Source organism: Eschscholzia californica, unplaced genomic scaffold, assembly GCF_041429995.1.
Source record: "Eschscholzia californica isolate CP2 unplaced genomic scaffold, dmEscCali1.0.p SCAF_5, whole genome shotgun sequence".
NCBI classification, from domain to species: domain Eukaryota; kingdom Viridiplantae; phylum Streptophyta; class Magnoliopsida; order Ranunculales; family Papaveraceae; genus Eschscholzia; species Eschscholzia californica.
Window position 1 is genome coordinate 17,630,964 of NW_028238472.1, and position 25,850 is coordinate 17,656,813.

The 25,850-nt window shown below is 37.3% G+C and overlaps 1 protein-coding gene across 2 annotated transcripts; it reads right to left on the bottom strand.

The window, feature by feature from the left end:
* Nucleotides 1-914: 914 nt before the first annotated feature.
* Nucleotides 915-4,396, bottom strand: LOC147537570 (putative polyol transporter 6). Of its 2 annotated transcripts, none has more exons than XM_086644668.1 (2): nt 3,215-4,396; nt 915-3,164 (listed from the first exon to the last, which is right to left on the bottom strand). In XM_086644668.1, exon 2 carries the CDS (start codon nt 2,800-2,802, stop codon nt 1,312-1,314), a length of 1,491 nt encoding a protein of 496 aa, XP_086500794.1. In that variant the 5' UTR covers nt 2,803-3,164; nt 3,215-4,396; the 3' UTR covers nt 915-1,311. The 2 variants fall into 2 exon arrangements, with proteins under 2 accessions (XP_086500794.1, XP_086500793.1); XM_086644667.1 differs by having other exon boundaries at nt 915-2,759; nt 4,184-4,363.
* Nucleotides 4,397-25,850: the final 21,454 nt, after the last annotated feature.

Here is a 25,850-nt window from a genome sequence, read left to right on the forward strand (position 1 = left end):
GAACTGGATCTTCTTCCTAAATCAGGTTCTCATGGATTGGATAAACATGTGGAAGTTGTGAGAAATGGTTTGGATGATTTACTCGAAGCACTTACTGTTGATATTAAAATTTGTCTTCCTGGAACCAATCAGAATAATGAGACTGCCACGTTGAATCTCGATAGGCGCCTCGCGAACCGGGTGGCCAAACCTACATATAGATCAAATAATCCATTGGCGTACATTCAAAGAGATGGACAAAATTGCTTCTCTGACAACAAATGTTCTTTAAAAGAGAGGGATGATCTTAAGTGTATTCTTTGTCGGTCAAACGAAGAGAGTAACATCTTTCCTTGACTTGTTCATACGTAAGAGGAAAATGGTAAGAAATTTGTGAGTTTTTTAACAACTTAATTCTATGTTATACTATAGATGAACTCTTTCATATTTGCAACTTGCAATCCAGTCAAAATTGGTATCCCATATCATTTCTGAAGAACATAACTCCTTACTCGATTCTTTGGGCTATCGAGATGGAGAAGAATGAGAGAATTTTTATGATAAATTTAGATCGAGTGGTAAGTTAGTTGTCTACATTAAAGGGTTGACTTACTTATAGACTTTTACTTTGGAGTGGAAAGAACACACTTCCTAGTTGGTGTTCAATTGGAGAAACTTAACAAATTTGTGGAGGTTTAATTGGTGGTTTGTTGTAGCTTTCAAAATGCGAGAGATCACATCCTTTGGAGTGGAAAGAACACACTTCCTGTGGAGTGGAAAGAACACACTTTTGTCATGGTATTTTAAAGAAATTGCCTTTATCCAAAAAAAAAATTGGACAAGCATATCTGAAGGTAGCTTTCAAAATGCGAGAGATCACCTTGGTCTTGTTGTAGTTACGTCCCAGAACATTAGCAAGAATATCTCAAGACATATGAATTAAAAAATTTACATTTAAGGGTAAAATAACAATCAATATTCACAAATATGTCACTTGTAAAGATGGAAAAATAGCATTTGAAACAAATGTTGTTACAATTTACAAAGTGCTTTGCCACTGAGGAAGGGAATAATGGCTAGGCTAGGCTAGGATTGCCCATAGCCACCTCAGGCATTCTGTACAAGAAAACACACGTAAGAAATTCGATCTCAAACTTAATCGTGTCAATTTTATAGCACCATAAATCACCCACCGGAATGCTATGTGCACAAAAAATTTTGACCTAATTTGTGACTTGATGATTCACTAAAAGACAAAATAATTCAAAGTTAGACTGGTTCGTTTGTGAGTGGGTCATCATGTCACAAACTAAGTAGAGATCTTTTGTACACTTAGCATTTCCCAACCACTGTAGTACTTGATAAAGTTTTAATTCCTACTTCCATCTCTGCCTTACCACCACCACTAGGTCTACCTTCAACATCCATTAATGATTTCTTAGAACTAAAAACCATTTCCATCTCTTCCAAAGTCCTTCCTTTTGTTTCAGGACATAAGAAAAAGAAGAAGATCCATGCAAGTACTGCAATTCCAGCAAATACAAAAAAGCTTCCACCAATTGTAATTGCATTGGAGAGAGAAAGAAAGCTCATTGAGATGGTTGCATTCATCAATCTATTCACTGCCACTCCCAAACTAGCTCCTTGTGCCCTAAGTTTCAATGGGAAAATCTCACTACTATATACCCAAGTTACAGGTCCAATCCCAATTGAGAAAAAAGCCACAAAAGTATAGGTAGCTATTATACTTAGAACTAAAGCCCATGCAAGTTCCTTTGTGGAATGCTCAACTATTGTTAAACTAATACCTAATGTTACTAGGGCAACCATCATCCCTCCTAATCCTGTTAAGAGCAATTTCCTTCTACCAAACTTGTCAAGATTAAATGTTGCAATCAATATGAAAAATGTTTTAGTTAGTCCAACACCCACAGTTGCAAGCAAAAGCTTGTGTTTGTCAACAACTCCTGCTTTCTTAAAAATTCTTGGACTATAAAGAATTACTGCTTCGATCCCCGTAGCATGCTGAAAAAAGTGAATACCGATTGCCGCTATTAATATCCTACGGACAGCCGGAGTAGGCGTTATTAAGAGTTCTTTCCATACACCTTTCCCACTAGAATTCTTTGGCATTTTCACTATATCGTCGTCGCAAGATTTGTCTATACCTGCCGCTACTTTGATATCTTGATACCTAATTTGAGCTTCTTCTTTAGTATTACAAACTTTTGATAAGACAATTTTAGCTTCACCTAAACGGCCTTGCATTATTAACCACCTTGGAGATTCAGGCATCTTAAAAATACCAAAAATAAGGGCAAGTGAAGGAATTGCAGCTACACCAAGCATCATTCTCCAACCAAGCTTTAGTGTTAATTTTGCAAAAAAGTAGTTTGAAATATAACCCAATAAGATACCAAGACTGATACAAAGTTCAGGTAAAGACATTAATAAGCCTCGAGATGAAGGTGAAGATATTTCGGCTGAGTAAACGGGAGCAATGAGAAGAGCAAACCCTACACCAACTCCGGCAATGCACCTTCCCGTCATTAAAATTGAGTAAGAAGGACCATAACCCATTAGAACTGCACCTACTAAGAAGATGACTGAAGCAAGAACTATAGTATAACGACGACCAATCCAGTCTGAAGTTCTTCCAGCTAATGCTGAACCAACAAGAGCACATATGTTTAAGATACCTGCAAGAACTTCAACTTGGGTATCGTTTATTTTTAGATCTTCTTTAATGAAGATCATTGCACCACTCATAACACCTGTGTCTGCGAAAACAAAAAAAAACTCGTCGTTGTTAGTACTGATCATGATCTTTCAATATCTTAAATGGCTCGATAATAATGTATTTAAGTTTTGGGTGAGGAAAACCTTAGACCTCCAAGTCCGTTTATAATGTAAGAGCATTTCCAATGCAAAACTCAAAAAAATCTCTACTCATCCTATGCGTCAAGTTTAAATTGAGATTCTCACTCCTAGTTGGCGAATATAGAGATCTTTAATTTTTGTGTCTCCGCTGCAAAACTCTAAACTTATCTTATTTACTCATGTGGCGTAGTTACTTTTGTAAATAAATAGTTTAGTTATTCAGAAAATATAGAAGACTTTATTTCTATTGGTTGAAAATCAAATATTGATGAGTTAGACAATTAGAGATATCTCAAGAGGACACTCTAGAAATATTGATGAGTTTTTTTCTTAAAAACTCTCTCTAATGCAACACTCTAGAAATAGAGTGTCCTCTTGAGATATCTCTCTATTTCATCCTTGACACGTCACCTTAGAGATCCAAATAGAGTGTTGCATTAGAGAAAGTTTTTAAGAAAAAACTCTAAAAATCATATATGGCACTCAGAGTTTCTAAGATTGAGTGTTGAATTGGAGATGCTCTAAGTCATACGAAAGTATAGAAACATTTAGGACTTCAAGATGTACAAGAAATAAGAAAAGAAATAAATAAAGTTTATAATGAAGATGGAAACACCTAGCGGGGGAGTTTCCTAAACGATAGAGGAGGATCTCGAGTCTGTAAGAGGCAAACCGACATGTCATATACCGCTGATAAGTCTGTTCTTTGTTTGATATTCGTTGTAACTTTAATGTGCATAACATGAGATTCTTTTCCGTATTTCTTGTGTATTGCACACACACACACACGTTAAGACCATATATACTACTCTAGGTTAACGTTCTTTGCTCATAAATGGGTTTTTTCTAACATCATTAACTTTTTATATTTTAAACAAGTCAAATCAACTTTTTTTATTGAATGAACCTATTTCAATTTTATCCTTTTATACAAAAAGAATTTATGTCTTATCATGTCTCATAATATGACTTACATTTTAGAATTTAGAAAGACCCATAAAAGAAGGGTGCTAGAAATCTCTGTCTTTCGCTTTCCTTTCTACAATTGAATTGGTCATTTAAGTGTCATATTTGTATTGATATCTATCCAAATGTCCAAGATCGTAACATGAAAGACTTGGAAACCAAACCAAAAGCTCTTGTCAATCTATCCGTAACATGTAATATAATTTCCTTGAGATCAAATCCATGCAACTAAGAAAGAATGAACATTTAGAAGGATACAATACCTATATATATGAAATTAAATATCAATCAAGAGGAAAACGATTTGTGCCAAAATGGCAATAGAAATGGAATAGAAGAGAGAGATGAAATGGATTACCATATCCAAATATGATGGAGATCATAGAAGCAACAATAGCACAAGCACAAGAATACTTGTTCAACTTTTGGGGATCATTAATCCCATATCCTCCTCCTTCATTTACTAGTATCATTTTTGCTTGCTGCCTATTATTAATTTCTAATCTTCTTCTTCTTCTTCCTCGTGGTATATTATATATTTATCCTTTTTCTCTCTCTATTTATATTCTTCTCTCTATCTAAAAATTAGCTAACTGATTGATAAGATCAATTTACCGGTTCTTATTAATAATCTTCTTCCCATGGTAATTAGTTAACTTGACCTACTTTCTTAAGATACCCATTTACAAATGGAAGTGATCTTGACCGTCAATTTCATGATAAGACTTTGATTGGTTGACCATTTTTATTTAAGTTGCAGTTGTTATATTTTGATGATTGTTTGTCTCTTCCTTGGTAGGTGTTAGTTAGCTCGTTTTCGTCCCAAAATTGAAGTGAAACACTTCCTTATTTAGTTAAAAAATTTAGTTTTATGTTTGTTGTAAATAAGGTCAATTCCATTTTGGCCTCCTAAACGTGACCAAATCACTAAAATGCGCCCATAAAGAAGACCAACTTCCATTTTGACTCCATTTTACATTGTTTTAATCGGTCTACTGTTAGTCAAATTTAACAACATAATTTTTAGTTTTGTTTGTTACCCTTTTGTTCAAAATGAATACCCACTCTACCTTGAAGTTTGTTCGTCGAAAAATAATCGTCCGCATGTGACCAGCCAAGCACTTACCACACCTGTCAAGAAATAAAATGAAGCACTTCTCCTTCCTCCTCCACCACCACCACCATTGACCAGCAACAACCATCACCATTTCTGTTCTTCTTCTTATGGGCAATTTAATTAGAATGATGAAGCCAAAGATAATACTTAGGACCTAGAGGCAAAAGCCTGTTTAATAAGGTTAAGTCAGTGTTCACTCGAACACAATTTCATCTCATTTTATCCATCTCGAAGCCTTAGCAGAGGAAACACTTGTTGTTGTGAAGGAAGAAGTAGATGAACTGGCGCCATTTGATCCTACTCGAAATAAGAAGAAAAATTGTTTTCCCTGTGAAAGGGCCATTGGCATATATATGATAAAGGATATAAAAAGAATCAATATTGAAAGGATACGTAAAAAGGAAAGAAAATATCAACATTGAGCAAATAAATACAAAAAGAAACCATAACAGAATTACTTATGTTTATTACTAGGTATAGCTCGTGCCTCCGGAACGGTGAATCTGAGATACAAAAATCTTCAATTCGACCAACTCCACAACGGATAATATCAAAATAAAGACAAAACTGAAAAACACATTTGGAAAATGTATAAAAAAACCTCTATAAAAATTTAGGTAATAATAGTTTACATATAAGTCCTCTTTTTGGAGAGATAGCACTGATGTCATTGATGTTGTACAAATTATGAATACACCTTTGTATCTCAGATCTTTAGACGGGGCCAATTAGAAGATGAAGTTATAGTTTATTCGAGTTTTTCTCTATATAAAAATGTCACGCCCATACAATTGTTTGATATAGTTGGGGTTAGTGTTAATCTCCGAAAAGTAACCGCATTAGTCCATGGTGTTTTAAGATTGTTTGGATGAAGAATACATTTGCATCACTCAAACTCCTCAATTCACATCCAAGAGCATGAGCAGATTTAATGGCTGATATGATATTAGGATGCAATGGAACACTTTTTAATCAATTGGAAATCTCTTCAACTGTTCTTCCTTGTGATTTGTGAATGAATTTCAGTCATCATCCTATCCTGAAAATCATATTAAGAAATTGATTGTGATTAAAACTACTAATAAGATGATAAAAATAACAAATAATCAATCCCTATTTTTGTTTTCAAGAAAAAAAAAATTGTAATTAAACCAAAGATGAGAAAAACAAGAAACATAGAATTGAGAGAAGACAAAGCATGAGATAAGGCATAATAGACATTACTTTATCAAACAATTCAGTGATACCCATTTCGTTAACAACCCAATCATCACTATCTTGATCGGTGATGCACCCGAAAAGGTTGCACACCCAAGCGGAGGTATCAAGTAGTAACCGGTAAAACCGGAGTCGATCCAAGGATAGGAAGGTGATTCGGATAACGAAGGAGTGTCGTTCGCCGGCCTAGGTATCACTAGCTAACTTAGACTAAAAAGGAAAGGAACAAAGATAAATGAGGGTTTTAGATTGAATGAGTAACAAAACAAGATAACAAATGAAACTAGACTAAACAATAAAAGTAAACGGGCGAGAGAGATTCGAGAGAAGAGTCGGATGAACAAGAGTCGGGAGGCAACAAGAGTCGGGAGACAAATAAGTAAGAGAGGTGTCGAACCGAGAATCTGATAATGATAAACCTACGACTATGTGTAGTCCGATCTAATATTTCAAAGTATAATCGATGTTCGACTCCTAAAGTAGATGTCTCTAAGTACTACGTATATCCGGAGATCATACTTAGTCAAACAAACATCTAAATCAGTTTATCCCGAGTCAACGAAAGTGTTGTCTAGTCGCCTAATGATGAGTCATGAAAATGCCTCATTTGAATCTCTTAATTTGGGTTAGTTAGTCTATTTCGAGCAGTTACTCTGATTAATTGTGTATTTCTCTTTCCCAGGTGTCTTTTAGGGAGTTCAGTGTGAAAAACGGATAAAATCGAGAGAAAGCCGTGTTGGGGGTATTTGTGTCATTTCTTGGTATTGGTTCTCTGGAAATTTTGGCAACCGTTGACACTCAGATGAAACTAGGGTTCAAGAAGAGCTCGTGGGCGAAAGCGGAAGTCTAATCGGAGTCCAACTCCGGGTGAGAAAAATAGAGTGGGTCAAGGTATGGTCAAAATCAGATGACTAAATGTCAACCTGGAGCTACAAGCGACACATGGCAGGTAATCTGACGGCAGTATGTAATTTCTGGTATATTGGTGGGCATAGCGGGACGGCAATTGGGCATTTATTTGAACATAATCCCTTGTGTCAAACACACGTTGTTTCGGGCTTATATTTGGTGTACAACACTAGATCCGACGATGGTGGTTATTGAAGCAACATATGACATCATCCAGGAGGCATGTTGCACTTTCTTATGATACACCTAGATGCACCAAATTAACCCTTATGATAGCAATAAAATCATTGACTGGTTGTTGCCAAGATTATTGCCAAGATTTATGGGGACCCATTAATTTTATCTTTCCCTTCTCACGTCTCTATTAACAGTAGAATAGAGAGAGAAAGCGTGAAAGGAAGAAAGTGTTGAATATTTTTAAGAAGGATGAAGATGAGATTTGGCTGAATATGGAAGCATTACAATTAAAAGATTTTCAGAGAAGGAAAGAAATCAAAGAGGAACAGAGTTGGTAACAGGTGTGACTTTGAGAGATTTTCATTATTTCTAGAGAGAGAGATTACTCTCTGATGTGGTAACAGAGAGATGGATTCGATTAATAGAAGCAAGGAAGGAGAATTGATCTAGAGATGGAAATAAAATAAGGATTCGGCAGAGCTGGTCGGTTTTCCAATATATTATAGAGAGATGAAGAAGAAACCCGATTGGATTTTCAAAGATAGTGACTGAAGAAAGAAAGATAGATGAAGATTTCTACATAGAAGGAAATAAGAGAAATTCGGTTGATAGCTGGAACAAGATTGAAGATGGAGATATTCCTTCTATTTTCTAGAAAAATATATCTTCTTTACATAACAAAAATCGATTGAGAGATAGGGGGGTTTTCTGGGCTGATAAAAACAGGGAGACAACAGAGCAGGAGTATCTCATCTTTGGGGATCAAAAGCTCAACTAAAAATAGAAAAATTAGAGAAAGAGAGAGAAGGAAAAACAGATTTTTGGTTCATCATCATCTTAATCTTCTTCTTCTGTTATTTACTTTGTATTTTATTCCTTTTTGTGAGAGAAAGGAGTGATTGTAGAGAGAGAAAGAAACAGAGAGAGAGATTGTCAGAGAGAAAGAAATCAGTACACTCAATTTATGCTGTTTAATCTTTCTTCATTTTCTTTAGCAATTTCCATTCCATAATAGTGTTAAAAGAAACAGGGAACTACTTGTTGGAAAGAAAATAAAAGAAAAGAAAAGAAAAGAAAAGAAAAGAAAAGAAAGGAAGAGAGAAAACAATAGAGAAGATGAGAAAACTGGTTAGAAAATAATTTTCTCAGAGAGAAATTGTTTCCGAGAAGACGAGAAAATCAATTTCCTTAGGGGAGCGTTTGGCTGCAACAGAGAAAATCAGCAAGAAAAGTTAAATCTTTTTTTCCTCTTTTCTCTTAATACTTATTAGTTTAATTTCATGAATAGCTAACTCTCTCCATCTAGGGTTTTAAGATGAAACCCATTTTTGATCTTTTAGAGATATAATTTTTATTGATTAACTCTTGATTAATGCTTCATAGTTTAATTCGTTTTAGTTTGATAAATAGATTTTCTTTTCACTATTTATACTTTTCGATTTGATGCATCGTGCTTATGTTAAATCATTTGACGGTTCATACTTATTAATTGATAAATAGTAGTTTAGAGATTTATTTATTTAAAATAAAATGATTACATTGTTATGTTTTATTCGGTTTTAACGAAAACATCTCCCGGAATTAGGATAGTTCATTATCCGAAATTCTGAGTTATAAAAAAAAAAGAATTAACCATTTTAAGTATTTGTTTCTAAAGGTGATTTTATGTGGTGAATTTCTAAAATCCTAGGTTTCTCCCCCATCGATTTGAGTGTATCATTAGTCTCTTTAAGTGTTTCATTATTTGATCATTATTTTATCACCAAAACCAAAACCATTTTCAAAACCGTCTTACTTCCAAGTCTTAGAATAGGTTTCACTTAGTCTCTGAGGAACGAACCGGACTTACCGGAATTATCACTTGACGCCCGTATACTTGCGGGTGGTGACCTATTTAGGAAACTTTATAGGCCCATCACCTAACTATGTGAAGTGCATGACAAGACACATGAAATTATGACTTAGACTACGATCGATATCGAATACTTCGTTTCGTCTATTAACTATGCGAAGTGCTTGACAAGACACATGAAAATACGATCAAAATGATAATCGAAATAAATGAACATCAATTCATAATCAAAACGTCAAATCATATTAAACATAAGAGGCCGTTATTATAAGGCCCAAAAGTTGGGACCCGAGAAAGGATCAGGCCCAGTCGAAAATAATATTGAGAAAAAAACCCACTTAGTAAAAGTACGTAACTACCCTCACTTACATAAACAAGGGACATGACTATCCTGGCCCAAAATTTCCTCCCAAATTTCCCGCCCAATTTTAGAGCCAATTTTTTACCCATCCCATCAAGTCAGACTCCAGGTTAATAACCCAAGACCCACCCTTTACTCTTTCAACCAATTTCTCTTTCAGCCAAGAGATCCACTTCTCCCACTCTCTCTCTCTCTAGAAAAACAATCTTCACTCTCTCTTTTCTTTTCGATTTTAAGATCAACTCTCCATCTTCTCTCTCAAAAAACCAAATGAAATAGAGAAAAACTTAGATTATCTAACCAATTTTGTTAGGGTTCTGGATCGAAAAGGCTAACTTCAACGATTCTAACATGAAAAAACTAGGGTTGTGTCGGTTCCGGTGAGAATCACCTTTGTACTTGCCGCCGGTTGAGAAGCAACTCTCTAAAAGGTATAAAAGAGTTGTTTATGTTGAAATTAACAATATTTTGTTCGCATTTAAATCCCCAAATGTTTCGTTTCGTGTAAGTAACTTCATAGTTAGGGTTTTTTTACTCGATTTTTAGGAGAAAAATAAATATTTGTTGTTGAATATTTAAGATCTTCATCATGTTTTGCTGTGTTTTTTGTGTAAACTTATCAGAGATGTATCTTTGATTTTGTATTCCTTTGTTTTTTAAATCTAGATTTTGTTCTTCAGAAGTATTTGATATGTAGAAATATTTAGGTGTTCCCAGAACACATTTGATATGTTTTAACAAATTTTTGTTTATTTTGGATGGTTTGTTGTTCAGATCTACAAATTTTGTTTATTTTGGCTGGTTTGTTCTTCAAAACCACTATATATGCGTACACAAGTTTTACATGTGTAAACATATAAGTTGTACACATGGAGAAAAGTCATATTTTCTAGAACACACAGAGATGTGTTATAAACAATTTCAGATTTGTTTAGATGTATGGTTTTGTGCATGTTGTTTTCTTAAGTGTTTGTAACATCTAGTTTTATGCAGAATCTTAAAAAAGATGTTTCGTTTCGTGTAAGTAACTTCATAGGTAGGGTTTTTTACTCGATTTTTAGGAGAAAAATAAATCTTTGTTGTTGAATATTTAAGATCTTCATCATGTTTTGCTGTGTTTTTTGTGAAAACTTATCAGAGATGTATCTTTGATTTTGTATTCCTTTGTTTTTTGAATCTAGATTTTGTTCTTCAGAAGTATTTGATATGTAGAAATATTTAGGTGTTCCCAGAACACATTTGATATGTTTTAACAAATTTTTGTTTATTTCGGATGGTTTGTTCTTCAGATCTACATATAAAAATCCCTGTGATGTAAACATTTCTAGTTTTTGTGTAACTTTGTTGTAAACATTTCTGGTTTGTTGTTCAGATCTACAAATTTTGTTTCTTTTGGCTGGTTTGTTCTTCAAAACCACTATACATGTGTACACAAATTTTACATGTGTAAACATATAAGTTGTTTACATGGAGAAAAGTCATATTTTCTAGAACACACAGAGATGTTATATATTCTTTTCTTGCTGCCTATTATTAATTTCTAATCTTCTTTTCTTCCTCGTGGTATATTATATATTTATCCTTTTTCTCTCTCTATTTATATTCTTCTCTCTATCTAAAAATTAGCTAACTGATTGATAAGATCAATTTACCGGTTCTAATCTTCTTCCCATGGTAATTAGTTAACTTGACCTACTTTCTTAAGATACCCATTTACAAATGGAAGTGATCTTGACCGTCAATTTCATGATAAGACTTTGATTGGTTGACCATTTTTATTTAAGTTGCAGTTGTTATATTTTGATGATTGTTTGTCCCTTCCTAGGTAGGTGTTAGTTAGCTCGTTTTCGTCCCAAAATTGAAGTGAAACACTTCCTTATTTAGTTAAAAAATTTAGTTTTATGTTTGTTGTAAATAAGGTCAATTTCATTTTGGCCTCCTAAACCTGACCAAATCACTAAAATGCGCCCATAAAGAAGACCAACTTCCATTTTGACCATTTTACATTGTTTTAATCAGTCTACTGTTAGTCAAATTTAACAACATAATGTCAACTCCAACTCTTTCACCCCTAAAGTTAACAACATTATTTCGAACCTGGAGATGACGGATATGGGCTTTCAGGGAAACCCATACACTTGGTCGAATAAACAATTTGGACATAATCTGATTCAGGAGCGTTTAGACAGAGCGCTGGCCAACCAGCCTTGGCTCCAAAAATACAACAATTCGGGCATCACTCACCTAGAAGGTATTGGGTCGGACCATCTCCCGATCCTGCTTTCTAGTTTTGAGCCGCATAATAAGCTACCGAAACCTTTTAAGTTCATCCGGACATGGATGTCCCACCCGGATTGCCAGGGCTTCATTGCGGACAAATGGTACTCCAAAATTTTCCCTCAAACAGACATTCAAGCAAATCTTACCCACTTGAGCAAACATCTCTCTCAGTGGAATAAGCAGGTCTTTGGCAACATTGAAAACCAAATCAACCACATTGTGGCCTCTTTGCAGCTTTGTAGCGGCCATAACGAGTATATCAGCCTTAGTAAAAGGCTTGAGGAGCTGTACAAACTGCAAGAGAGCATGTGGAAGGAAAAATCTCGAAACAACTTCGTTACGTTTAGAGACAAAAACACGAAATATTTCCATTCTCAAGCGATTCATAGAAACCGAAACAATCGCATCCTTGCTATTAAAGACAATCTAGGTAACTGGCAGGAAAATATCAATGATATCCAATCCACCGTCTCTGCACACCTTTTAAATATTAGTACCACGGACAATACTACCATTAATCAGCAGATTAGTGACCTTTTCACTGCCTCTATCTCGGATTCCCAGAACATTGAGTTGACGAGAATTCCGGATAAAGAGGAAATTGAGGAAGCCATTAAGCACTTAAAGAAAGACGCTGCTCCGGGGCCTGACGGCTTCCCCCCTTTTTCTTCTTTCAGTCCAACTGGGATACGATTAACCAGGATATTTATTTGATGGTCACCAATTTTTTTGAGACTGCCAATCTCCCCGAGGGCACTAATCATACTAACATTTGTCTTATTCCCAAAACCACTGCCCCTCAGACACCGGCAGACTATCGTCCAATCAGCCTACTTAATACCACCTATAAGATTATCACCAAAATCCTGGCCGATAGATTCAAAGACACCCTAACTAATATTATTTCACCTTTTCAATCTGCTTTTGTCCCAGGCAGGCAAATATCAGACAATATCATCATGGCGCAGGAAATCATTCACTCCTTTAGAAAGATGAAAGGTAACAAAGGTTACTTCGGCCTCAAACTGGATATGTCTAAAGCTTTCGACCGGATCGAATGGAATTTCCTAGTAGAGATCATGAGGAAATTGGGCTATGCGGACCATTGGATCCAGATGATCAAATCCTGCATCTCAACTTCCTCCATGGCGGTTCTTATTAATGGCAGACCAGGTCTCAGATTTTATCCTACCAGAGGTATCAGACAAGGAGACCCTCTTTCTCCTTTTCTATTCACTTTGGCGATAGAAGGTCTTAGCAGGCTCATCACTTCAAACACAGGTACCTCTTCTTTCCTGGGATTCCCAACAAATAATCCTGAGTTAGTTCTGACTCATCTATTATTCGCGGACGACTGCTTAATTTTCGGCAGAAACTCCTTAGATAATATCGCCAATCTAAAGAATCTTCTTCGAATTTTTTGTGACTCGTCGGGGCAAATGATCAATTATAGTAAATCTAATATCTTCTTCTCCAAGAACTCTCACCCAAAATTTAAAAGAATGATTACCAAAGCTCTTAAAGTTAAATATGCGTCGACTTCGGAGAAATATCTAGGAGCTCAGCTTTTTATTGGGGCTACCAAAACAAAAGTCTTCAATGATCTTATAGAACAGGTTAACAAAAAATTAAACATTTGGAATCACTCTTTTCTTTCTCAGGCAGGCCGTACGGTGGTGATCTCTGCTGTTGCGGCAGCCGTACCCCGATACCAGATGCAATGCTTTGCACTCCCAAAGAGTGTAAGTAAACGCATAATGACTCTTCAAAGTCTTTCTGGTGGGGTAAGTCTAAAGGTATTTGTACTAAAGCGTGGAACTCGATCTGCTTGCCTAAAAAAGAGGGAGGTCTGGGCCTGCACCTCCCAGAACTAGATAATAAAGCTTTCCTTAGCAAATTAGCGTGGAGATTACGCTCGGAACCTAATGCCGCATGGGTTCAGCTTCTGAAAGCTAAATATTATCCCAATTCTGACAGGCCAGGACGAGTTAAACCTCACAACTCCTGGATTTGGAAAAATATAAACAAATATAATGATCAAGTGAATGACCTGTCTTGCTGGGAAACTCATTCGGGGAACGATATCAATATCTGGACGGATAAATGGATTCCGACCTTTAGTTCCCCGCCTCAAAATAGCTTTAACTCAAACCTTACTAAGGTTTCTCAACTCATTACGAATGATACTTGGAATGAGCACATTTTAATAGAAAATTTCGATGAAAATACTAGAAACATGATCAAAACGATCCCAATTGACAGTAACGGGAGAGATCAGCTCAAATGGAATTTAACGAACTCGGGAAACTTCACTATCAAGTCGATGTACTACCATCTTAGGAATCATAATTCCGATAACCCCACAAATAATCATAATTGGAAAGTCATATGGGAGATACCCTCTATTCCACGAATTCAACTTTTCATATGGAAAATTTGCACAAAAGCGTTACCGGTTAAAAACAGAATAGGAAAATTTATTGGAAATGACCTGCTGTGCCCAAAATGTGCAGTCCCTGAAACGATGGAGCACGTCCTTTTACACTGCCCGATGGCAAAAAATATCTGGTTCTACTTTAATGTCATCTCGGAGAATATTAGCTCAATCATAGATTGGATCTTCACTTGGCAAGCCTCGTCTCAGAACAGTTACACTGCTTCAAACCACCATTTCGCCACGATTCTTTGGAATATCTGGAAATGAGATGTGACAACTGCTTCCAACATATGATTTCGGACCCTGAAACTGTCATAAAGAACATCAAAAGTTTCCCTGAAAAACCTATAGATAAGATCAAAATAAACCCTCCAAAAGCTACCAAATGGAAACCGCCAAATGCACCCTACATCAAGATCAACGTTGATGCCTCCTTCACCTCTTCGGCAGACAACGCGGGCATCGGTGTTATAGTTCATAATGCGGACTCAAAATTCATGGGAGCTTTCGCGTCCATGGATAGAGTAAGGAATAGTGAAGAAGGAGAAGCTATAGCCATTTTAAAGGGACTCATCTGGGCTGAAGAGAATAAACACAATAATATCATCATAGAGAGCGACAATATTAATCTCATCAACCATCTCAAAGATCGAAGGAAGGCCATTCACTGGTTCTCCAGCTTTCATATTAAGAAGATCAGAGAAGCAATGAGTAGAGTGGGCAACGTGCAACTCAGCTACACAAATAGACTCCTGAACGACAAAGCCGACAAACTGGCAAAATGGGCGAGAAAGCACAAAAAGTCGAAGTCTTGGACAGTTGTTCCTTCCTTTTTTATTAATTTGTATTGTAATAGTGTACTCGTTTAAGTTTTAATCTATGATAATATTTAACAAAAAAAAAAAAACAACATAATTTTTAGTTTTATTTCAGGGCCGTGTGGTGGGGGGTGCGAGCCGTGCGCCCGCACAGGCCCCCCACCACAAGGGGCCCACTTTCCTATTAGTTCCTGGTTTCGTTCTATTTAGAATTATATTATAACCCTCAATATATTATCACCAAGCGTGGATAGCTCAGTGGGTAAGTTGGCAAATTTTATTCATAAGGTCATGTGTTCGAGCCCCTTAGAGAGCAACTTCCTTTTTTTTCTAATAAAGGCCAACTCTCCATACCACCATGAAATATTTTAAATGTCCATTCCACTTAATGTTATTGGTTTAATTCAAATATAATTTTAATATTCAAATAATTTCTTGTACTATTTGCGTAGTATAAAATGCACTCGGGTCTCTCTCCAAATCTCATATCTTTCACACAAATCTCTATCTTGCAATCTTGTTTATTTTTTTTATTTTTTTTCTCTCTAACTCAATATACAATCTCTCTCATTTGTCTATCTCTCTCTTTTGGTTCCTAATTTCAAATAGAAACCTGGACTAATTCAGGACAACTTTATTAGCAAAAATGTTAGACTAATCATATAAAGTTGTTATTCATTGATTTTAGATTCATCATTGTTTTACTAAAACAATTTACAGGTGAAATTTGTGTTATCACTTCGCGTGTAAATTTTGTTTACCTCACATCTATACAAAGGGTCCCGATTAAGTTTCGCACCGGGCCCCTAAATTGTCAGGCACGGCCCTGTTTATTTGTTACCCTTTTGTTCAAAATGAATACCCTCTCTACCTTGAAGTTTGTTCGTCGAAAAATAATCGCCCGCATGTGACCAGCCAAGCACTTACCACACCTGTCAAGAAATAAAATGAAGCACTTCTCCTTCCTCCTCCACCACCACCACCATTGACCAGCAACAACCATCACCATTTCTCTTCTTCTTCTTATGGGCAATTTAATTAGAATGATGAAGCCAAAGATAATACTTAGGGCCTAGAGGCAAAAGCCTGTTTAATAAGGTTAAGTCAGTGTTCACTCGAACACAATTTCATCTCATTTTATCCATCTCGAAGCTTAGCAGAGGAAACACTTGTTGTGAAGGAAGAAGTAGATGAACTGGCGCCATTTGATCCTACTCGAAATAAGAAGAAAAATTGTTTTCCCTGTGAAAGGGCCATTGGCAGATATATGATAAAGGATATAAAAAGAATCAATATTGAAAGGATATGTAAAAAGGAAAGAAAATATCAACATTGAGCAAATAAATACAAAAAGAAACCATAAACAGAATTACTTATGTTTATTACTAGGTATAGCTCGTGCCTCCGGAACGGTGAAACAGAGATACAAAAATCTTCAATTCGACCAACTCCACAACGGATAATATCAAAATCAAGAGACAAAACTGAAAAACACATTTGGAAAATGTAGAAAAAAAAACCTCTATAAAAATTTAGGTAATAATAGTTTACATATAAGTCCTCTTTTTGGAGAGATAGCACTGATGTCATTGATGTTGTACAAATTATGAATACACCTTTGTATCTCAGATCTTTAGACGGGGCCAATTAGAAGATGAAGTTATAGTTTATTCGAGTTTTTCTCTACATAAAAATGTCACGCCCATACAATTGTTTGATATAGTTGGGGTTAGTGTTAATCTCCGAAAAGTAACCCCATTAGTCCATGGTGTTTTAAGATTGTTTGGATGAAGAATACATTTGCATCACTCAAACTCCTCAATTCACATCCAAGAGCATGAGCAGATTTAATGGCTGATATGATATTAGGATGCAATGGAACACTTTTTAACCAATTGGAAATCTCTTCAACTGTTCTTCCTTGTGATTTGTGAATGAATTTCAGTCATCATCCTATCCTGAAAATCATATTAAGAAATTGATTGTGATTAAAACTACTAATAAGATAATAAAAATAACAATTAATCAATCCCTATTTTTTTTTTCAAGAAAAAAGATTGTAATTAAACCAAAGATGAGGAAAACAAGAAACATAGAATTGAGAGAAGACTAAGCATGAGATAAGGCATAATAGACATTACTTTATCAAACAATTCAGTGATACCCATTTCGTTAACAACCCAATCATCACTAACTTGATTGGTGATGCACCCGAAAAGGTTGCACACCCAAGCGGAGGTATCAAGTAGTAACCGGTAAAACCGGAGTCGATCCAAGGATAGGAAGGTGATTCGGATAACGAAGGAGTGTCGTTCGCCGGCCTAGGTATAACTAGCTAATTTATACTAAAAAGGAAATGAACAAAGATAAATGAGGGTTTTAGATTGAATGAGTAACAAAACAAGATAACAAATGAAACTAGATTAAACAATAAAAGTAAACGGGCGAGAGAGATTCGAGAGAAGAGTCAGAGGAACAAGAGTCGGGAGGCAACAAGAGTCGGGAGACAAATAAGTGAGAGAGGTGTCGAACCGAGAATCTGATAGGGATAAACCTACGACTGTGTGTAGTCCGATCTAATATTTCAAAGTATAATCGATGTTCGACTCCTAAAGTAGATGTCTCTAAGTACTACGTATATCCGGAGATCATACTTAGTCAAACAAACATCTAAATCGGTTTATCCCGAGTCAACGAAAGTGTTGTCTAGTCGCCTAACTATGTGAAGTGCATGACAAGACACATGAAATTATGACTTAGACTACGATCGATATCGAATACTTCGTTTCGTCTATTAACTATGCGAAGTGCTTGACAAGGCACATGAAAATACGATCAAAACGATAATCGAAATAAATGAACATCAATTCATAATCAAAACATCAAATCATATTAAACATAATCACGAATTCATCACATTTCATCTCATATAATCGACACACTAAAATTAGCTAAACATGGTAATTGAATAAGAAATGGAAAAGAAATGATGAGAGAATCCCCCTTTTTCGATGTGGTTTGAGGCTAAGATCGTCGGAAAATATGAGTCTTTAAGGTGCAGCCGATATCCCCTTAGAAAATTCTGGGTTCCCCATAGCGACCACCATCATCTTCTCCATTTAGAACACAACCTCCATTAAAGCTAACCCTAGCTTTCTCTCTCTAGAACTTTCTAGTCCAAAACCAAATCAAAACACATGGGTAGCTAGCCAAGATGATGCACGTCCGAGTACTCCTGAGCTGCTGTGCGGCTTTCCTATGTTGTCCTGTGCAACCGAGCCGCGTCCCGTGCAAAGAAGCGAGTTGGTCGCGTTTGCAGCAGCTGCTGGGCGCATTTGCAGCACGTTGTTGCTGCTTCCCGTGCTCGCTGTTGTTGCGCCCGTGCTATATGCGTCACTGGAGCTGCTGCTGGCTGCGTCTAGAGTGTGCCGAGCTGCTGTGCATGGCTGCTATGAAGCTTCCCGCGACCTCTTGTATGGTGCCGGCCAACTTGGCCGGCAGCCCTCCTCTCTTCCTCTCTAACTCAAACTCCCAAACCTTTAAAACCCTAGTTGATTCTCTAGGTTTTTTATGATGAACACTCAAACCATCGCCACCTCTTTCCTCCAAAGTTGTGTAGTTGATGAATGAAGAAGAAGATGAATAGTAACCTCACTTTATTCAACCCCTAGACTTAGTCAACTTGACTAAGTCTTTAGACTACTTTGACTTGGGCCCAAAAGTGGGTGCTCATAAAATTTCTACACCTTCCTTCTTCTTTGGGTATTCTTGAACTTGGGCTTTGAATTAAAGACCAAGGAGGTGCCTTAATCTAGCCTCTACAATTAGAACCAAAGGGGGTGCCTTCAAGAAAAGACCTTGACTTCTATCTTTCACAACTTCCTCGTCCGAACTCGGAATTGACTTCCGTCTTCACCGTTGGACTCGCCATTGCCTCCACGTGTAATTTGATTTTCTTGAAATCTTTTTCTCTCATTTTGGGCACATGAAATGATAGTGACAATTCGTTCCCTTTATTCCGATTTACACGCTTAACTCCAAAATAGGTACCTAACATGAAAAACACATAAAATATTATTTATAATACTCGAAAAGAACTAATTAGTCTAAGTTAGACCCTCCAAATGTGGCATTTTCGTGTCACATCAAGATCCCCAAACTTAAACTTTGATCGTCCTCGAGCAAACAAAATAAAATAAAAGCATAACTCACTTTCGGAGGCATCCCGGTTGCATTTAGCGTATGCAACAAGCCTTTAAACCTCTAGGTTACCCCTAGAGGACGAGTGTCGTCTCGTGAGGGTTTCCATAGATGACACCCACAAACATCGAGTCTCATGAGACACAAGGGTCCAACATCGAAATCATAGATAAGCATGATTCATATAGTAAAGGGTTTAAGCATGTCAACACATAATGAATCAAGTAAATAAGTTCTTGTAAAAGCTAAAGACCCCTTCACTAATGATCTTACCCTAAAATGCAAGTGTCATACCATAATGCGCAAGATCTATGTTCCGAAGCCACAACGCCTTGATTCCTAGTTTAGTACATTTCGCCTCGACTTCGGCCTCACGGGCATACACTCCAAATATGAAATCACTCAAGAATTGTTCGCTCGTATGTGTGAGTGTGATCACTAACATGGACTCAACACATAAAAAGGGGTGAGGACAACATTTTGGAACGAATGATCTTCGAAAAGGAATTAGCCACTAAATAGAGTGGGGAAGCTCACTCGCCCTTCTCACCCATTCTACCCTCTAAGAATGTCTTCTAAAGGTTAACGGATACTAGAAATGGATGATGATGGTAGATTACCGAGAATGTCGAACTCTTCATGATAGAACCTCTTAAGCATTTTCACATTTATTTCTTGCTTCGAATACTTATTCACTAACACATATTTACAAACACATTACTCACACAAAGGAGCCAACACATGCTCAAACATACTCATAAACTACTTTTATTTCATTCTTATTTTCTTTTTCCTTTCTTTTCTTTTTTTTCATTTTTTTCATTTTTCTTTCATTTTTTTTTTCATATTTTTCTTTTCATAACACAAATACAATCAACCAAAACAAAATACAACACAAACAACTCTATTCTTGCAATCAACTTTTTCCATTTCATACTTGCTTTGACATTCTTCATTCTTTTCTTCTCATGTCTTCATTCTCGGGATATAAGATGATGGATGATGATGGATTATCTGCCTTCCTCTAGTTGACACTCTTATTGGGTTTCATGGACTACAAGGGCAAGGTTAATTCGCTATCCTAATGTCACTCCTAGTGGCTAAGAAAGTTGAGCACACGAGATCAAATGAGCTCTTTTAATAGATTACGAGGTTGAGTAGCTCCTCGTTATACTCGGAGTTAGCACGGAAGAGTACACTCGAAAGGCAATTTAGGCTTTGAGCTCTCACATGGGTTAAGTCTCCACTAATAACTACTCTAGGTCTCTTAGAGATGTTTCTTCTTCACTAAGATGTTACTCCCATAGTATAACACTAACACTCAAAGACTTGACTTTCATGCAAAGACCATTAGCAATCACAAAACTCATCAACTCGACACATATGCATCAACATTCTTAAAACTATCACTACAATCACATGCGAATCTACTCAAAATGTTCAAAAATTTTCAAATTTTAGCTAATTTGAACCCTTTTGTCTTTGAAACCCATGGTCATGCATTAGTTATGGTCATATCCCGCATCCCCAAACTTAAAACTAACATTGTCCTCAATGTTCTAAGCAACGGAACCAACACTCACCAAAAGATAAAGAGGCACATCAATTTAAAGAGAAGAGTGGAGATATATTATCATAACCGAAGGAGATAAAGATGATACTACCAAGGCTTATGTATAAAGAGGTTCCAAGTTGATGTTAAGCTCGCGTCATCCCCAAACTTGGAACAAACCACGCCTTAGAAGTAAAACATATAAGAGATGCTCCTAAAATATCCAAAAATATAATGAGAATGAAACACATAAAAAACATGACCATATAGAACTCTACCACTAACGCGGGTATACACGATTGCATTGAGCTATGCAATTAGCCTTTGATTCTCTTATTTTCACACCAGAGCACGAGTTATGTCTCGCGGAGGGTTTCCAGAGATGATACCCACAAACATCAAGGCCCATCTCAATCGACCTAACGATCATATAACAAAAGACGGAAGATTTGAGGGTCAACCCAAAGAAAGCTATATACAAATGCTAAAAGTCTCACAAAAATATTAAACGAAAGAAGTGCAAGTGAGACTAAAAGCGAAAAGAAGTCATCCCCAAACTTAGTGGATGCACGGTCCACTAAGTGTGCATAAATGCTAGGGACGACGACTAAACAGTCGTCAAAAGGATCAACATACAAATGAAGGGTCAGGAAGTCAGTCGAAGGTAAAAAGTCATCCTCAAGCTTAGTGGATAGAACATCCACTAAGTCCCTAGACATGCTAGGGAAGACGTCTGAAGTGTCCCAGAAGGGGTCAACAACCGAGTCTGAGATCATGTGGAAGGTCGAACTAAACTCTAAGGGTAAGGCAATATGTTCGGGGACCAAGTCAAGGTTCGTGGTTTCCTTAGGTAAATAATCCAACAAGTTATCCATTATCTCGCTAACTTTTATGTCATCGACGTCCTTAAAGGCATCTGGAGCCTCAAAGTTGGTTACAACACCATTCCTTCCTAATATGGCATCTAAGACTGCCTCCTCACAAGTATCAAAAATTGGAAAGTTCATAACAGTTTCATCCCCAAACTTGCTCATAAAGCCCTCATCCTGAACATCAAGGTCTACTGTAATCCTATCATGGCGAGATGACGAAGGTCGGGAGAGTGAGCAATAAGGGTCATCGGTCAGTTCATACTCAAATGGTCTATCAGGAGCTTCTTCGACATTTAACTTAAGACTAGAGTTAGGTGTATTACCCTCACCATCATTCATAGTCTCCTCTTGAGTTTGGGGTGCGCAAACCCCTTCCTCGTCGATGATAGGCTCCGACTCAATTCTATCAACAATATTGAGAATCCTTTCCGTGATTTCTTTTATATCTAGATTGAATCTAGTGTGATACTCTAAAACTAATTAGAGAGTTTCTTCAGACATCTCCTCGTAATAAGGCACATGAGTATAACTAGACGAAGACTCTCGCGGAACAAGGATCATGGGACAATAGTCGGTCAAATGGTCTAAGCTCGCACAAATAGAACAAACCGGGCTAATGGTCTCCATGGTTCTTTCTTCACTGCCTTCATGTAGATACCTAGACTCGACTCTTTGAGTGGAATCATCGAGTCGGGAATTGTCATCACTAAGTGAACCGTTCATATATGCTTATCGATAGTCACGAAGACTTCGACGTGGTCGATCAATAATAATAGAACTACGGTCCTCATCAAATGACAAATTCATACATGAAAGCGTGGGCATCCCAAATTCTTGTCGATAGTCTCGAAGACTCTTACGGGGTTGATTACCCTCATGCTCATAATTTCTAAAACCATGTTCATGACGAGTTTGACCGACTCCATACATCCGTCGATATTCACCCATAGTCATCCTAGGTCGGTCAGACTCAACTCGCCTATTCCTATCACTAGTCGTAACATTCCTATATAAATTTGAGTAGTCCTGATGACTTGTAGATGGGCGAATAGTGTCGGAAAGGGTTCGCATAAGGTCATTCTCATCAAATGACCAACTTGCCATGATCTCACAATGTTCAAGGATACTAACACACAATCACAAAATGGGAGCTAAAACTTAAAGAACTAAACAATCCCACACAAGTACAAAGGATGAGATAGAATGCGATACTATCGAGTGCTCTCGTTTTGTTCGCCTTTCTTCTTAACTTCTCGAATCCTTCCTTTTCCATTGGCTTTTATGTCTCTTTTGGCTCTATTCTTAAAATTGGTACCTAAAAAGATAAAAAGATAAGAAACTACAAAAACAAATAAAGAAAAAAGCGTCTAAGTAAGCAAACAACACTAAACTAATGAACAAAACAACAAACGATATCCTAACTACTAAACCTATCCCCGGCAGCGGCGCCAAAAACTTGATGCACCCGAAAAGGTTGCACACCCAAGCGGAGGTATCAAGTAGTAACCGGTAAAACCGGAGTCGATCCAAGGATAGGAAGGTGATTCGGATAACGAAGGAGTTTCGTTCGCCGGCCTAGGTATCACTAGCTAACTTAGACTAAAAAGGAAAGGAACAAAGATAAATGAGGGTTTTAGATTGAATGAGTAACAAAACAAGATAACAAATGAAACTAGACTAAACAATAAAAGTAAACGGGCGAGAGAGATTCGAGAGAAGAGTCAGAGGAACAAGAGTCGGGAGGCAACAAGAGTCGGGAGACAACTAAGTGAGAGAGGTGTCGAACCGAGAATCCGATAATGGTAAATCTACGACTACGTGTAGTCCGATCTAATATTTCAAAGTATAATCGATGTTCGACTCCTAAAGTAGATGTCTCTAAGTACTACGTATATCCGGAGATCATACTTAGTCAAATAAACGTCTAAATCGGTTTATCCCGAGTCAACGAAAGTGTTGTCTAGTCGCCTAACTATGTGAAGTGCATGACAAGACACGTGAAATTATGACTTAGACTACGATCGATATCGAATACTTAGTTTCGTCTATTAACTATGCGAAGTGCTTGACAAGACACATGAAAATACGATCAAAACGATAATCGAAATAAATGAACATCAATTCATAATGAAAACATCAAATCATATTAAACATAATCACGAATTCATCACATTTCATCTCATATAATCGACACACTAAAATTAGCTAAACATGGTAATTGAATAAGAAATGGAAAGGAAATGATGAGAGAATCTCCTTTTTTGATGTGGTTTGAGGCTAAGATCGTCGGAAAATATGAGCCTTTAAGGTGCAGCCGATCTCCCCTTAGCAAATTCTGGGTTTCCCATAGCGACCACCATCATCTTCTCCATTTAGAACACAACCTCCATTAAAGCTAACCCTAGCTTTCTCTCTCTAGAACTTTCTAGTCCAAAACCAAATCAAACCACATGGGTAGTTAGCCAAGATGATGGGGAGCAAAAGCCCTAAGGTCTCCGGCCAAGAAAGTGGTCGTAAAAGCATGAAAAATCCGATCAACGAAAGGGGAATTCCTGCCAACTCAAAATCCGGCCAAATGTAAAGCTCTCGGGCCAAGATGATGCACGTCCAAGTACTCCTGAGCTGCTGCGCGCCTTTCCTATGTTCTCCCGTGCAACCGAGCCGCGTCTCGTGCAAAGAAGCGAGTTGGTCGCGTTTGCAGCAGCTGCTAGTCGCGTTTGCAGCACGTTGCTGCTGCTTCCCGTGCACGTTGTTGTTGCGCTCGTGCTATATGCGTCGCTAGAGCTGCTGCTGGCTGCGTCTAGAGTGTGCCGAGTTGCTGTCCATGGCTGCTATGAAGCTTCCCGCGACCTCTTAGTTGGCCAAGTGGAAACGTGTCGGTGGATCTCAATATTCCCCCTCAAGTTAGAGCGGAGATGGAAGTAACGCCCAACTTGCCAATAATGTTCTTGAAAGGAGCCTCCCTAAGAGGCTTGGTGAATATGTATGTTAACTGGTTATCTGAAGAAGTGAAGCGTGTGGCAATGACGTTGTCTTTGATTTTCTCTGGAACGATGTGGTAGACATTCTCAATGTGTTTGGTACGTTCATGGAAGACGGGATTGTCGGCTATATGAAGAGCCGCCCAATTGTCACATCGGGCTAGAATGGTCAATTCCAAAATCGATTAAAAGATATTTCAGCCATTGGAGCTCACAAGTGAGCACCGCTAGGGCACGATATTCTGCCTCAACAGATGATTTGGCAACTGTGTGTTTCTTTTTAGATTTCCAGGACAAATGACTAGATACGAGCATCGTAAAATAGCCGGTGGTAGAACGACGGGTGGATGGACAACCATCCCAATCAGAATCACAATAACCCGTGATATGAAGAGAGCTGTCAGCGGGGAGAAAAATAACTTTGTCAAGAGAACCCTTCAAGTAACGAAGAACTCGATGAGCGGCATCTAGGTGAGTCTAACTAAGAGTTTGCATAAACTGACTTAAATTATTTACCGCATAACTGGTGTCAGGACGGGTGGCAGCCAGATAAAGAAGACGACCAATGAGTTGGCGATAGACGAACGGGTCCGGTAAAGGAACCCCATCGATAGAACTTACGCAAAATTTTTGATCCAAAGGAAATCGGATGGACAGGAGGCGATGAGGCCAGAATCTTTGAGTATGTCAAAAGCATATTTTCATTGACAAAGAAAGATGCCTTGAGAAGAACAAGAAACCTCTATACCGAGGAAATATTGTAAGCGACTCAAATTCTTAAGAGAAAATTTGTGATCAAGGAAAGATTTAAGTTTGGAAATGGAAATCCCATCATTTCTGGTAATAACTATGTCGTCTAACGAGGATAAATATTTGTGTGGAATCCGAGCGATATGTAAAAAGTGAATAATCACTCTTAGATTGAGAGAAGCCTCGAGCAAAGAGGACGGAAGAAAATTTCGAGAACTACTGTCGGGATGCATGTTTAAGACCATATAGTGATTTTTGAAACATACATTGGCCTCCACCTTAGAGGAGAATCCGGGTGGAAGTTTTTGTAGGGAATTAAACCCTTATACTAGTGTTTATAGCGGATAACGACATCTAATGTCTAACACTAGTATCCCCAAGATCATCATGCAAAACTAGTAATTAAACTAATGGAGATAGTAGATTACCTTAATCGCTTTTCCCTCGAACTAGTTGAATTGATTAAAGAAGACCAAGAGCTTCAAGTGTAGCTCCTCTACT

Bases quoted from the DNA above. Each gene is read 5' to 3' on its own strand.
- LOC147537570 (XM_086644667.1), bottom strand. From the start codon at position 4,298: ATGATACTAGTAAATGAAGGAGGAGGATATGGGATTAATGATCCCCAA. The intron at 2,760-4,183 runs GTAATCCATTTC...TTGTTTTCGCAG, and splicing joins CTCCATCATATTTGGATATG to ACACAGGTGTTATGAGTGGT.